General features: G+C 43.1%; 1 protein-coding gene across 1 annotated transcript in view; it reads right to left on the reverse strand.

Moving 5' to 3' along the window:
- The window catches only part of PCOLCE2 (procollagen C-endopeptidase enhancer 2), a 48,470-nt gene that overhangs the window by 12,422 nt on the left and 20,115 nt on the right, over positions 1-15,933 (reverse strand). The window contains exons 3-5 of the mRNA XM_065411036.1: positions 11,000-11,255; positions 9,675-9,799; positions 7,145-7,281 (exon numbers count right to left, since the gene is read on the reverse strand). Coding sequence (XP_065267108.1) covers positions 7,145-7,281; positions 9,675-9,799; positions 11,000-11,255 — 518 coding nt within the window. The remainder of the gene's footprint in view (positions 1-7,144; positions 7,282-9,674; positions 9,800-10,999; positions 11,256-15,933) is intronic.

The following is a 15,933-nucleotide window of genomic DNA, read 5'->3' on the forward strand; positions in this document are numbered from 1 at the left end:
CCAGTATAGAGCAACCTTACAAAATTCTATTTTCCTACTGTCCAGCGTGCATAAATTACTGTAATTCTGTTCTGCAGAGTCAATCCTGCATCCCTGAAGTCAATGGGAGAACTGCCTTTGACTTCAATAGGTACAGGATCAGCCCATCGTAGGCTCTTCATTTTACTGAAGCACTGATGTAATTTATGCGTGCATTCTAATCTGATCTTTTGACTTGTCCTAGGTTTTTAATGCATATATTCTCTCTAGCACGAGGCTTGTGTCTTATCAGTTATTTTGCCACTTAAAATGAAGAGATGGAATACTGGAATAGCTTACCTTGAACTATGTTTTAATACACAATAGATATATGGTTATGAAGAACCATCTAATTTTGGCCTTTATGATATTATGATAAGCACCATAAAATGTACTATAAACTTGCTTATGGGAAAACCCAGAAGATATAGCATGCACTGGACTATATCACCAAATCTGAACACTGACTCAGACTGCTGTCCCAAAGGCAACCAGCAACTCTGGAGTCTGCGTTCAAAATGCAAGATGCTACTGATCAGAAGCATAAGAACATAAGAATGGCCCTACTGGGTCAGACCAAAGGTCCATCTAGCCCAGCATCCTGTCTTCCAACAGTGGCCAGCCCCTGTCGTTCATTCGCAGCTGCTGGCAATGAGAGGCTAGGGACACCATTCCTGCCCATCCTGGCTAATAGCCATTGATGGACCTAGCCTCCAATCATATCTCCCCTTAGCTGTCTCTTTTCCAAGCTGAAAAGTCCCAGTCTTATTAATCTCTCCTCATACGGAAGCCGTTCAATACCTCTAATCATTTTTGTTGTCCTTTTCTGAATCTTTTCTAGTTCCAATATATCTTTTTTGAGATGGGGTGATCACATCTGCACACAGTATTCAAGATGTGGGTGTACCATGGATTTATAGAGAGGCAACATGATCTTTTCTGTCCTATTATCTATCCTTTTCTTAATTATTCCCAGCATTCTTTTTGCTTTTTTGACTGCCGCTGCACATTGAGTGGAAGTTTTCAGCGAACTATCCACAATGATTCCAAGATCTCTTTCTTGAATATAAATAACAGCTAATTTAGACCCCATCATATTATATGTATAGTTGGGATTATGCTTTCCAATGTGCATTACTTTGAATTTATCAACATTAAATTTCATCTGCCATTTTGTTGCCCAGTCACCCAGTTTTGAGAGATCCTTTTATAGCTCTTTGCAATCTGCCTGGGTCTTAACTATCTTTAGTAATTTTGTATCATCTGCAAATTTTGCCACCTCACTGTTCACCCCTTTTTCCAGATCATTTATGAATATGTTGAATAGGACTGGTCCCAGAACAGACCCCTGGGGGACACCACTATTTACCTCTCTCCATTCTGAGAACTGACCATTTATACCTACCCTTTGTTTCCTATCTTTTAACTAGTTACCAATCCATGAGAGCACCTTCTCTCTTATCCCATGGCAGCTGTTCTCAGTATACATAAAAACGAGGGCTGTCAATTAATTGCAGTTAACTCACATGATTAACCGAAAAAAATTACACGATTTTAAAAATTTATTGCAATCACACATAACAGAATACCAATTGAAATTTATTAAATATTTTTGGATGTTTTTCTACATTTTTAATATTGATTTCAATTACCACACAGAATACAAAGTGCACAGTGCTCACTTTATATTTTTATTTTTGATTACAAATATATGCACTGTAAAAATGAAACAAATAGTATTTTTCAATTCACCTCATACAAGTACTGAAGTGCAATCTCTTTATCGTGAAAGTGTAACTTACAAATGCAGATTTTTTTGGTTACATAGCTGCACTCAAAAACAAAACAGTAAAACCTTAGCACCTACAAGTCCACTCAGTCCTACTTCTTATTCTCCCAATCGCTAAGACAAACAAGTTTGTTTACATTGACGGGAGATACTGCTGCCTGCTTCTTATTTACACTGTCACCTGAAAGTGAGAACAGGTGTTCGCATGGCACTTTTGTAGCCGGCGTTGCAAGATATTTACATGCCAGATATGCTAAACATTCATATGCCCCTTCCATGCTTCGGCCACCATGCTAGAGGACATGCTTCCATGCTGATGATGCTCGTTAAAAAAATAATGCGTCAATTAAATTTGTGACTACACTGCTTGGGGGGAGAATTGTATGTCTCCTGCTCTGTTTTACCCACATTCTGCATATATTTTATCTTATAGCAGTCTCAGATGATGACCCAGCACATGTTCGTTTTAAGAACACTTTCATAGCAGATTTGACAAAATGCAAAGAAGGTACTGATGTGAGATTACTAAAAATAGCTACAGCACTCGACCCAAGGTTTAAGAATCTGAAGTGCCGTCCAAAATCTGAGAGGGACGTGGTATGGAGTATGCTTTTAGAAGTCTTAAAAGAGCAACACTCTGATGTGGAAACTACAGAACCCAAACCACCAAAAAAGAAAATCAGTCTTCTGGTGGTGGCGGCATCTGACTCAGATGATGAAAATGAACATGCGTCGGTCCGCACTGCTTTAGATCGTTATCAAGCAGAACCCATCATGAGCATGGAAGCATGTCCTCTGTAATGGTGGTTGAAGCATGAAGGGATATATGAATCTTTAGCGCATCCGGCACGTAAATATCTTGTAACACCGGCTACAACAGTGCCATGTGAACGCCTGTTCTCACTTTCAGGTGACATTGTAAACAAGAAGCAGGCAGTATTATCTCCTGCAAATTATAACAACCTTGTTTGTCTGAGTGATTAGCTGACCAAGAAGTAGGACTGAGTGGACTTGTAGGCTCTAAAGTTTTACATTGTTTTATTTTTGAATGCAGTTTTTTTTGTACATCATTCTACATTTGTAAGTTCAACTTTCATGATAAAGAGATTGCACTACAGTTCGTGTATGAGGTGAATTGAAAAATACAGTATTTGTTTTTTTACAGTGCAAATATTTATAATTAAAAATAAATATAAAGTTAGCACTGTACACTTTGTATTCTGTGTTGTAATTGAAATTAATATATTTGAAAATGTAGTAAACATCCAAAAATATATTTAAAACAAATGGTATTCTATTGTTTAACCGTGCGATTAATCGTGATTTTTTTAAATTGCTTGACAGCCCTAATAAAAACATGTCTGCACAAGCATTTGTTGAACACATCATGGACCAGACTGCCTCTTGTCTGGGATTAGGTCCACTTATTTAAGAAAATGCTTCACCATCAGAAAACCAACACATTCCATTTATTAGAAAACTCACCTTTATATGGAGATACTTTTCCTGAAACATTTTGCACTTTTATAGCACTAGTCACTAAGGGCCCTCAAAGCACTTACAACTATTAATGGAGACTCACACTGCCCTGTAAGGTAGATACTGTGTCACTTTATAGATAGATAAAAAGAGAAATGAAGGGTTAAGAGGAGGACCATATTAATTTTCACTGAGGTGAACAGGAGTTGAATCAGGCCCCAAGTAACTAGGTCAAGGACACAGCAATGACCAAGGCACAAATAAAAAGCAAGATTATTAACCCTCAGTCCCCTGCTCTAATTGCTACAAAGTTCTTCACATTTAACTCCGGAATTTTAGGCACACAGGTCACTCATGTATGTGGCTGCTGCCTGGGGATGTGAAAAATGGAGAAAAAAAGATTAGAAGAGACTTCCTTTTCACTGATCTCTGGGACTAACAGACCTTTACTTCTAAGGAAACTTGATTTTGTTAAATTTGTCTTTTTTATTATTCTAATTCCAAAACATTACATGTGGGGGAAAGAACATCCAACTGTTCTGTTTTCTGGAATTATTACAAATGATTAAATTTTTAATTTAGAAAGGTCATTTTCAAAATAAGTCTAATGAATAGTAGTTACTAACTGAGTCCTTTATTGAAGGACAAGTCAATGTCTTTTTGTATGGAACCACAGAAAACCTATTCTCATGAAGGTATAGTGTAAATAATCATAAAGGACAGTTTGTCTCAGTCCATCAAACTTGTCATTTGAAAGAGTCATTGTGTGAGGAAATATTTCCTCTTGACAATTCAACTAGTGACCATTCTCAGGCATAAGTCTCCCTTCAAATAATATAGACTTGTGATTTTTTTTAAAGCTTGTCTTTCTTGAAACAAAATGCAACATGGCATCTCTTGAAATAGTTCAGCATCAAGAAGCCATACTATAGCTGAAGAGATATACTTAAATTACTAACCTCACTTAGAAACTTTACACATTTTCTAGAATAATTAAGACTTACTACTGCCAGCTTTGCAGACCTGATTATATAATTACAGTGCCATTGGTTGGCTTTTTTCAGGCTGAGTGCACTTAACTCCAGACAGCTCCTCATTAGAGCTGTATTTTTAGAGGCTTTTCTCAGGGAGCCGTGATAGTTATGCAGTAAAGAATTTCACAGTCTTTCTGGGTTTTAGTTCTGGCAGTAATATAACTACATATGAGACTTATAGTACGTATGAGATATGTATGCATGTTAATATCACAGAGCAGAAGAAACTCAAGCATGCATCACATGTTGACAATATATGAATGTCGAGTTAGAAGATATTATTAAATGTAAATGGCAAAACTAAGAATCCATAAACATCAGCCCCTTGCTGATGTATATCAACTAATGAATGCCGTGAGGGAAAAAAAATAATTAATAATTACTGTCATACTTCATAATAGACCATGCTCTAATCCTCAAGTTGTCCCAAATGCTTATAGACAGTATTCTTCTATCATATTCATTTGACTAGCAAGGTGGAAAAGTTCTGGTAGTTTAAGGATCAATAAACTCAGGCAACTCATTTGTGAGTTCATCTAAAAGTATTTGAATTCAATACGTAAATTAATTGGAGCAGAAGCACATTCTGTCTTTTTATTTCATTGCCTCATGTTTTTCGGGTTCATCCTAGGCCGTGGGATTGTGCCATTGATGTCTGAGCCCTCTGATGTTAACATGCACAGCTGCGTTAGCAGTATGCCAGCACAACTGCAGATAGTGCTATATAATGTAGCACTTTCGTGGACACAAGGCCTAATGCAGCAAGAGTACAAGCATAGACACTAACTGAAGGGAAGGTGAGCAGTGGTCCAGGGGGCAGCAGAGAACCCAGAGAATGGGACAAGGCTGAAGAGAATAATTACCATAATAAAGTATCAGAGGGATAGCCGTGTTAGTCTGGATCTGTAAAAAGCCCATGCGTCTGATGAAGTGGGTATTCACCCACGAAAGCTTATGCTCCAATACATCTGTTAGTCTTAAAGGTGCCACAGGACTGTCTGTTACCATAATAAAGGTAGTTAATAGTGAATACAGAATTAGGTAGCAGCTGCTGAAAATGGGGTGGTGGAATCAGGTAGCTGAGGTCTACAGTAGACTTATAGGATCCTAAAATAAAAAGACTTCATTTGTTTGTAATGGGAAAATTTTGGGGCATCTGAGGCACAAATGCCCCACTTCATGTAATTTTTGGAATGGGCTTTGTGCATTACCATGGAAAGAGCACTGATATAGAATGCTACAGAACCCAAAACAGAGATTAATTGAGATCATAAAAATACCATATTTAAACCTTTGACTTGTGCTTCAGTACACAGAGTGAAAGAAAAACTAAATATTACTAAGAACTACCTTTGGAAATAATGTTTTCCAATAGAATATTGTTACACAGATTCATAGATTCTAGGACTGGAAGGGACCTCGAGAGGTCATCGAGTCCAGTCCCCTGCCCGCATGGGCATACTGGCCTTTTAAGGGCAGGCCTGTACATCTCTGTTCCAAGTAGAATTCAAGTAGGATCCCTGAGGGACCCTGGGAATTGTGTAGGTTGTTGCAAGGCACACTGGGAAGGTATTCCAGAGAACATAAAGAGAAGCTGCACGGATGAGGCAAGACTGGGTATGGGGCATTGTGATAGCATTCAATTGGTATTTCTCTGAGCATGAGCCTGGGAGGAACTGGAAAAGCTCAAGGCAGAGGCCAGACTGATAAGACTTTGGAAAGGAGTACAGGAAGGCTGTGCTAAAGTAGCCTGGAAAGATGCCAGGAGGAAGGCCATTTTTTTTTTTAAAAAGGGCAATGGAAATTACTTTCTTAAACAGTGAAATGGGTGATTTTTGGGTGGAGTGCATACAAGCCCTTCGTGGCTTAGGGTTCCTCAACAGCTCTACTGACAGGTGGTGCGGAAACGTCTTTGACCCAGGAGTGAAGGACCTGTCAGCCTGGCACCCAGGGGAAAACAAACAAGAAACTGTGTAACATGCCGAAGGGCAAAGGTCAACTAGCACAGCCCTACATCCAGGGCTGTCTTTAGGAACTGCAGGGCCCGATTCGAATACCCGGCGGCGGTCTGGGTCTTCGGCGGCACGGGGTCCTTCACTCGGCTCCGGGTCTTCCGTGGCACTGAAGGACCCCCCGCCGCCAAAATGCTGCTGAAGACCCGGAGCAGACCGCGGGTGCGGGCCCCTCTTAGGCGCGGGGCCTGATTCCGGGGAATCGGCCTAAAGCCGGCCCTGCCTACATCAATACAGGTGAAGGCTGTAGCCCAGGGACAGCCAAGGATATATTTTGCTATTGTATTTGGAACCAGAATGGGAGGACATCTGCTTTGGTCAGAGGCCCAAAGCACTAAAATCACCAACTAACTGAACAGAAAGGGGAGACTGAGATATGTGTGACAAGATTTCAGGTAAGATTTGAGGTAAGACAAGATTTAACATACAGTAAATAAATACTGGATAAAACAATTTGGTGAAAAGCATAATCATCAGTAATAAGTAAAATAAATTGTCATTGAACAACCATATTTCACAGAGTTATGAGCAAACAAATTAAATGCTCTGGGGCATGGACAGCCCATGTGAAAGAAAGAAGAAACCTTTATAAGCGATTATCTCTCCATATACATAGGCATTTAAAAGTCTAACCTTATTCAGTACAATAGTTGCAATATATCTGAGATAATAGGAAAAGCCCACAGTATGTACTTGATGTAGAAAAAGATCATATTTTGCCAAAATAACCTCAAGAAAAACCATAGTAAAGAACTGATAACAAAAAGGACATACAGTTATAACTATGTTAATAATCCAAATAAGTTACTCACGCAGGTGGACTGTCTCCACAGTATTTCCCAATTCTTTTAGCATCATTGATTTCCCCACCATTAAACACTGCCACAAAATCATATCTGCAGTAGTTATCTCTCTCCACATCAAACTTCTCAAACTTTAACTCTATGACCTGTGGGAAAAACAAATACCTAATTAAGGCTTTTTACAGTAAGATAACAAGGAGCACTAATAAAACTAACATCAGTGTGCCTTATTCACTTTGCTGTCAATTGATGAAAATTGTTTACTCTGTCTGCTTATTCAAGCAATTAGTGGTCTTCAATATATGAATACAAAGGTTGGTCCTAAGAACCACTATCTGTATGGAAGGGGGGGGAGAAACAGTAGAGGGCTCTAGGAATAGAGTTCATCATCCAAACCCTGATTTAATTGACAGGACTGCTATAAAAAAAAAAAAAAAAAAAAGCCATGTGTTAGAGAAGGAATATATTTTATTTTTAGGGGAGTTTGTGAACAGACTTTGATTCCAACGATAAGACAGATCTGTGCCTCTGTATTCTGGCTGGTTCTCTTGATACCATATTTGTCTCAGACTATGGTCTAACCCAGTAATTAACAGCAGAGAGATATCCTTCAGCCAGTGACTGACAGGTGTGAGTTCAACCCCAAAGCTGCAAGTAGGCAGAAGACCCATTGTAGCATATGTGGATCTTACTATGCTGAAGAATTACTTTGATAGTATATTTTAGAGATTTAGTTATGTAGATGTACCAAAAAATGAATCCATATTCAACTAGATAGCAATTTAGTTGCTCAATAACTGAGTGGAATGCATTATCAAGTTGTGCTGTCTACTTAGGTTCTTATATTGGACCCATCAAGCACCTTTCAGCAATACGTAAAATTATGTAACTGTAGAGTTGATTCCAGCGAGTCATCCTTTAATGATGCATATGCTATTTAAAAAAACAAAAAAAAAAACAGTGAAGCAGAGATCTAAAATATGGGGATTACTTGCTGTTATTTATCTGCTGGGGGATCTCTACTACTATAACTACTACAATCTGCTCTTTTTGACCAAGGGGATAAAAGATATGAAGATTGTCTTGACTATTCAAGGTTTTCCTTGGTTTTTGTTTTTTTCCACTGGACCCTCACTGGTGTTGCTCAAGTGGCTGCTTCTTTTTCATGGTCTTCTGATTCAGAATCTCAATTGGCTGCAGCTGGGAGTGGGGCAAATGGAGTTAAAAGGAAAATGGGGGAGCATACAGAAGAAAGACACTGGCTTGGATGGTGGGGAGAGAGGGAGGTACTAGAGGAAACAAAACAGACATGAGAAGAATAAGGGGAAGAGAGTAATTGGGGAAGGAAAGGGGGATAGTAGACAAGGTAGCAAATAGTGGGTAGAGCAAATGGAGGAGAAAAAAGGACACAAAACAGAAGACAGAGAGAACTAATGGTGAAGGAATAAAAACAAAATTTATGTATGCAGGAAAGCAACAGAATGTCTAGTCTGCTTCCTCGTGTTGTATATGGGCATCTTGCTGTTCAGTCAGAAAGTCTAATGATAAAATGGAAGAAGAGGAGAGGCCACCATAGAGGAGAACCTATTTACTGAGCTCAACAAAACAATTATTGGTCTAAATTAGAGCATGGCTTGCCTTAATGGTAATATACTGATTTGGAAGGGAAATGGGTGTGGCTTGATTGAGTCCTTGTCTAATAAAAAGGTAGAAACCCTATCTATATAGAAAATATGCCCAGTGGACTGGTGAATCTTTGAATGGCTTGTTTTTAGTGTAGAACACCTTCACGTTCGCTAGCCAAAAGGAAAAGTGGTGAATAATACAAAACTTGGTTTTGTGGGTGAGAAAAAGCCCTTGACTCATTGGAAACTATACAGCACTGAGAGAAGCACTATGGAAATCTATAGAAAATGTGTCTATTTGGACGCTTAAAACATTCCTGGGGACAGGATCTCAAGAATAAGAATTCAAAAGGAAAATCCTGTCCTAAGTTTTCACTACAAGCTTGTAGAAAGTTTTCAAGCTCATCTGGAGATAAATGGGAAGCATCAAAGTAATCTGCAATTTACAGATAATATTGTTAAAATCACTGCCTAGCTATAGATTGCTAAATGGCCTGTACATGTCAAGCAAGGAATGTGGATTAAAGATGAATACAGGAAAGACTAAGCTGACGTACAGCCTCCAGTTCAAGGGGGGAAAACCTTGGTAAATGGAAAAGAATTAAAGATCTGAAGAATACATTTATCAGGGACAGCTTTTTCATTTGGAAGATTATGGTCATGCACTGAAGATTAATAGGAAAGTCTGGGTGGCATATAAAAGAATGTTGGGAAGCTAACATAGTTATGAAAAGTAACCTATCAAACATGCCTCAATCATTGTGTACTCCCTGCCATGATACAGATTATTGAGCAGAAACCTGGGCAACAACAAAAAAAAGGAAGCATAATGAAGTATCAAAGTAACTATTATAAATTGCCAACCTACATGTTAACTTTTGTGGGTAACTGTTAAAAGGGGTACCAAAGCTCACCTGATTCTTTGGGGCTACAATATGCCATGAGCAAGTGACTCCTGCTGGGTAATCTCGATCTGGCCAATTAGGAGTTTTAAAGGACCCAGAAGGCTTGTCTAGTCGTCCACCACAGTACTGATCCCCTAGAAATACAAAACATAACATACTGACCAAAAGCACAGGGCATGTGTGTAATGCATTTAATACAGCTGTTCCACTACAGCCAAATTCCCAACTCCTGTGTGTAGCCAAAGGAAATAAGCTTTTGTGTAGGGGTTCTCAGATGGGACCCATAGAAAATGCTCTCAGCCTGAAGTTCTTCCTCTATAGGTACGTGTAGCTGAAGATACAGCTCACTTGACACTTTCCTCCAGAGCTACTGCACAGCAATACTTCACAGGGTGTAAGGGGTTTTAGAGACCACTGCATAGCCTCTCTGCAGCAACACCATTTTGTGCAACATAACCCTGCTAGTTCCACTGCATTTAGGGCCCTCCGTGTCCATGGGGAGGATTTTGTCCATAGTAAAGAAACTAAAAACTGTTTGTGGCTGGTCTCTTTACTTTGTAGAGACTAACATTCTATAATTTTTCTGTAAGATCCATGATAGCAGTGTATTAAGATTAACTTTGCTGATCAAAAGATTCTCCCTTGTCCCCAGACTACAAAATTAAAACTATTTTCCCCCAAGGCAAAATTGAGGGTGAGAGAAAAGCTTAGGAATTGGCATCTGTGCCTAACAGGAGTCAATATCCATGACTGACAATGAAAAGGAAAAAAAGAACCTTTCTAACTTAACAAAAATGAAGACTTCTTTTTTTAAAGTGCCAGTCTAGGGCTTCATTTCTCCTCCTCCCAGCCCCAAATACTGTGGTGAATACATTATCCTTGACTATAACACAAGTGTGCAGCTTCTTCATTATTGTATCCTTTCAGTACCAAGGATGCAGGGTTCTGGATGTTATAACTTTCAAAGAAGTAGGAAACCTTACTTTAACTTTAAAAGTTCCTTTGGCCTCAAAGTCTAAGTACATTCTATAAAAGACAAGATAATGTTTGCAGTGGTGGCGCCAGGCATAAGTAGACTTAGCAGTTGCTTAGGGCCCCCATTGAGTATTATTTCCAAAATACCATTCATCTTATTTAACATGGACTTTGTAACAAGTATATTAGCATATGATGTGTTGGTATATTTTTTGGTTTGCGGAAATAATGCAATTAGTATTTTTAGGGGATGGGTGAAGGGTAAGGTGTGGCCCCAGAAATATTCCTGCTTAGGGCCCCCGATGGGCTAGCACAGCCTCTGAATGTTTGCCTTTAATATTTGCATAGTTGTAAAATACCTCTTTCATGTGGTTCTGCTGCAGAAAACATAGCAATGAATCCATTTCCAGCTGTATTTGCATCTGAAATCATTTGTACCAACATCTTATTGCCATTGGCCACAAGGGCACCTGGTTTGAAAGTACCACAGAACCTGCCCAGGCGTTGTCCATTGGCATGACCATTGTAAACATCCACAAAGTCATATCTGCACAAGTTGTCACTTTCCAAGTCTATGTATCTAAAAGACAGAACTACCACCTTTCCTTCAGGCACCTGTAGAGGGGAGAGAGTAATGTATCTTAACATCATCGTCATCATCACTACATGACTAGCTGCTCTGCGTAACTGTTATTTGCGTTTTCAACTGTGTATATTTTCAAGTTCCTTTCCCCAACTTACCATCAAATTCTTCATTCAAGTACAGATGAGATGTTGAACAAATAATATGGGATGCTCCCTCTCTGTTCCCAGCTCCATCCTTTTCTGTTGCAGTATTCCCTTCCTATTGCATAGCATCCTCTCTTCAAAATGGTGCTTTGACAAATGTTAATAACAGCTATTCAATATCACATCCCAACTCAACTGCAACTCTAAGGCCCAAGCACATCCTCTGCCAGTGATGTCACATCCACCTTTGAACTCATCAATGGAGAGCTAACCAACTGGTTAATGTCAGGGCCATTTTTTTCAATATGAACCAGTCAATCAATTTTGAATTTAGTTCACTTGCCCCTCTCATCCTGGTTATCTGTGGCATTCAAGGGTTTATAATAAAGCAGTTCAATTTGGGGGATTTTACATTTTCTGATCACTTTTAATAGTAATTTAATAAACACAATATCAATTTAGAAAAGAAAAAGGGAAACTTTATGTCTAAAACTGCCTAGCTAAAATTAACAACTAAATGGAACCCATTTAGTTCCATGGATGTAGTGGAAATACTTGTTTTAATAAAGAATAAATAAAACTACAAGTTGGATACAGAGTTCAAGCAAGCCATTAGTATGTGATGATGATAAGAGAGCCTTTGGTAATAAGGGTCTAGACACAAGTTACATTTTAAATTACTTTTTGGTTAAGGGTAACACTGGTTCCTGGAACACTAAGGCCTAATGCTGTTTTGCTGCTTTAACAAAAAGCATCTAAGAAAAACTTTGGTTAAATGGAGAATATATTTGGATAGAAATAGTTATATGTTTAAAACAGACTGTGACGGTCCACGCCCCTAGGGTCAGGGCAGCATGGCCCGTCGGTCACAGTCTATAAAGCAGCCCTTCAGTGCAGGGCAGCATGGCCTAGCAGCCAGAATCTATAGAGCCACCCTTTGATGCAGGGCAGCGGGGCCTAACGGCCGGAGTCTATAAAGCAGCCCTTTGGCGCACGGCAGCGTGGCCTAGCGGCCAGAGGCTATAGCGTTGGGGTGCCCCTTATAGGGTGGGGCAGCCCTGGTAGGGGGGCCCGGGCCCACCCAACTCCACCGGGCCCCGACCCAGAGCCCTAACAGTGGCGTAGCGGCTTGCCACTGACTCAGCAGGGGGTCCTACCGAAACACGCTGAGTTTCCCCAGGGGGAGGTACCACTCCGTCACCCTCCCTGGTCACTTCCTACCAGTCTGTTTTGGGGTTTCCCATGAGATGTCGGGTCCTCTGTGTTCGGCAGGGCCAGTCGTCTCCAAGGGTTCCTCCAGTCGCCGGGGTGCAGGCAGGCCGTGGACGGCTTCGATTCCCGGTGCAGTCAGGGGCTGTGGCTGGCCCTCCGCAGGAGCTTCCCAGGCAAGTCCTTCCCCTGCAGCCTCCAGCCCAGAATGAGCTGGGCTCCCTCCCTTTATACTACTAGAGCATTTGGAGCATGCCCAGTCTTGCCAGGGGGGCGGGACTTCTGCTGTCAATAACATGGGCTTAACCCTGTCTGGGCTAGTGCGGGGTAAGCAGACCCCGTCACACACACACCCCTGTAAGAAGGACCCCCGGGGGCGGTCCATCTCCCCTTCCTCACCTCCCTGTCTAGAAAAGAAATCCACGTTAGCATGAGTCTTACCCAGATGATGAAACACGCGGAAGTAGTATGGTTGTAGTGACAGGTACCAGCGCATGATTCGGGGGTTCACGTCCTTCATGCTGTGTATCCACCTGAGGGGGGCATGGTCAGTGATCAGTTTGAAGGTGTTCCCCAGTAGATAATAGCGCAGGGCATCAATAGCCCATTTCACGGCCAGGGCTCTTTCTCTATCGTTGAGTAGTGTTGTTCTCGAGGAAATAATTTGCGATTCAGGTACAGTACTGGGTGTTCCTCCCCTTCCAGTTCTTGGGAGAGTATGGCCCCTAAGCCTACCTCTGAAGTATCCGTTTGGAGTATGAATTCCTTTGAAAAATCAGGGTGTCGCAGGACCAGTTCCTGTGTGAGACGTTCTTTCGGAGTCCTGAAGGCCTTGTCGCATGGGTCAGACCACTGCACCTGTCGCGGCTGAGAATTCTTCGTCAGGTCTGAAAGGGGGGCAGCTATGGACGCGAAGTCCAGTACAAAGCGGCAATAGTACCCGACCAGTCCCAAAAACTGGCGTACCTGTTTTTTCGTCTTGGGCATGGGTGTATCCATAAGGGCTTGTACCTTATTGATTAGGGGGCGTAATTTCCCTCCCCCTACTACATACCCGAGATAGGTCACCTCTTCCTGTCTGAGATGGCATTTCGCCGGGTTGGCTGTGAGGTTGGCTGCTCTAAGGGACTGGAGGACCCCAGTGAGGTGTCGGAGGTGGTCCTTCCAGTTGTTACTGTAGACCACAATGTCGTCTATATACACTGCTGCATATCGACTGTGAGGCAGCAAGAGCTTATTCATCAGCCGCTGAAAAGTCTCTGCGGCTCCGTGTAGCCCAAACGGCATGGTTACAAAGTGGAAGAGGCTGAATGGTGTCGGGAAGGCGGTTTTTTCCTGGGAGTTTGGTGTAAGAGGGATTTGCCAGTATCCTCTGGTTAAATCTAGGGTTGACAAATACCTCGCTCCCCCAAGTCCTTCTAGGAGTTCTTCCACCCGGGGCATTGGGTACGCGTCGAACCGAGAGACAGCGTTAACCTTCCAGAAATCGATACAGAATCGGGTGGTCCCGTCGGGTTTTGGAACCAGAACGATTGGGCTGCGCCATTCACTCTTCGACTCCTCAACTACCCCCCCATCTCAAGCATCATATCCAGTTCCTGTTGTACTATGGCCCACATCTTCCGGGGCAGCAGTCAGTGGTTGTCCCTCACTCTCTGACCGGGTGTCATCGCGATATGATGGCTCATAAGGTTGGTTCGTCCCGGACGGGTTGATAGAACGTTGGGGAAATCCTCTTATGAGCCGCGATATTTGCTCCTGCTGAGCCATGGTGAGGCCAGTCCCGAGCGTAGCCGGCCTTGGGTCTAGGGGTTCCCTGGCTAGTGGTCCAAGTTCTGGGTCCGGGGGCGATGGGGTGATGAATAAGGCCTCCCTGGCCTTCCAGGCCTTCAATAGATTCACGTGGTATGTCCGGGTGTCCCTCCGTGGTCCAAGCAACCGGACCTCGTAATCTACTGGCCCGACCTGTCGGGTCACCTCGTAAGGCCCCTGCCAGTTGGCCAGGAGCTTTGATTCGGCCGAGGGTCCCCAGGGTCGAAACTCCGTACCTTAGCCCCTCTGTTATATATCCGTTCCTGCGTCTCTTGGGCTCCTGCGTCTCTTGGGCTCGCAGCAGGTTCTCCCGGGCGAAAGCCCCCAAGGTTCGGAGCCGTTCTCGGAGGTGTAGCACATACTGGGTGGTCCCGAGTACTCACGTCTCCTGTGCCTCCCAGTCTTCCCTCAGGAGGTCCAGGATCCATCGGTGCTGCCTGCCATACAAGAGTTCAAAAGGCGAGAACCCGGTCGACGCTTGGGGTACCTCCCTTATGGCAAACAACAGGGCTGGCAATAGTGTATCCCAAGGGCTGGGGTCTTCCTCCACGAACTTCCGCAGCATGGACTTCAGGGTACCATTAAAACGCTCCACTAGACCGTCTGTTTGTGGATGATAAACCGATGTTCGGAGTGTCCGTATATTCAGGAGGCAGCACAGCTCTGCTATTAGTTTAGAGGATACGTTAGTACCCTGGTCAGTCAGAATCTCCATGGGTATCCCGACCCTAGCGAAGACCTTCACAAGTTTGGCGGCAATCACCGGCGCCGTGGCAGCTCGGAGGGGAACAGCCTCGGGGAAACGTGTTGCGTAGTCCATGATCACTAAAATAAAGCGATTCCCCGTCTTACTTCTTTCTAAGGGTCCAATCAAGTCCATTCCGATGCGTTCAAAGGGTACACCGACCACAGGCAGGGGTATTAGCGGTGCTCGGGGTACACCCTTCGGTCCGGCCCGCTGGCATTCCGGGCAAGTCGCGCAATAATCCCGGACCTCTTGGTGAATGCCGGGCCAAAAAAAAAAAAAAAAAAAAATCGGCGGGCCACCCTCTGAAGGGTCTTTTCCCGCCCCAGATGTCCTGCCCAGGGGTTTGCATGCGCTAACTGTAGGAGGCCTCGTTGCAACCTCCGGGGAACCAACAGCTAATGGAGCGGCTCAGGTGTCTGTGGTTCCTGCACCACCCGATATAGGCAATCCCGCCAGATCTCAAACCAGGGCCCCTGCAGAGGTCTCGGAGGTGTGTCCTCTCCGGGGTCAGGGATGGTGGCCTGCTCCCAGGCCCTACTCAGGGTCGGGTCTTCTCTTTGCTCCCTCACAAAATCAATGTCTTGCTCCAGCTCTGCCTGCACGTCTTCCACGGACGGCTGTTGGGCGTTGGCGGGCGCCTTCCCCGCTGTAGATGTCCCTTCCCCGGGGTCGGACTCTGGTGTGCGTCCAAGCAGTCCCCTTCCTGCAGGCATAGCCCCTTCCATTTGTGGAGCGGGGGGTTGATACTGCTGGAGGACCTCCCTAAATTCTGGCCAGTCTCGCCCCAGCACTACG

The sequence above is a fragment of the Emys orbicularis genome, chromosome 9 (assembly GCF_028017835.1).
Source record: "Emys orbicularis isolate rEmyOrb1 chromosome 9, rEmyOrb1.hap1, whole genome shotgun sequence".
Taxonomy (NCBI): Eukaryota; Metazoa; Chordata; order Testudines; family Emydidae; genus Emys; species Emys orbicularis.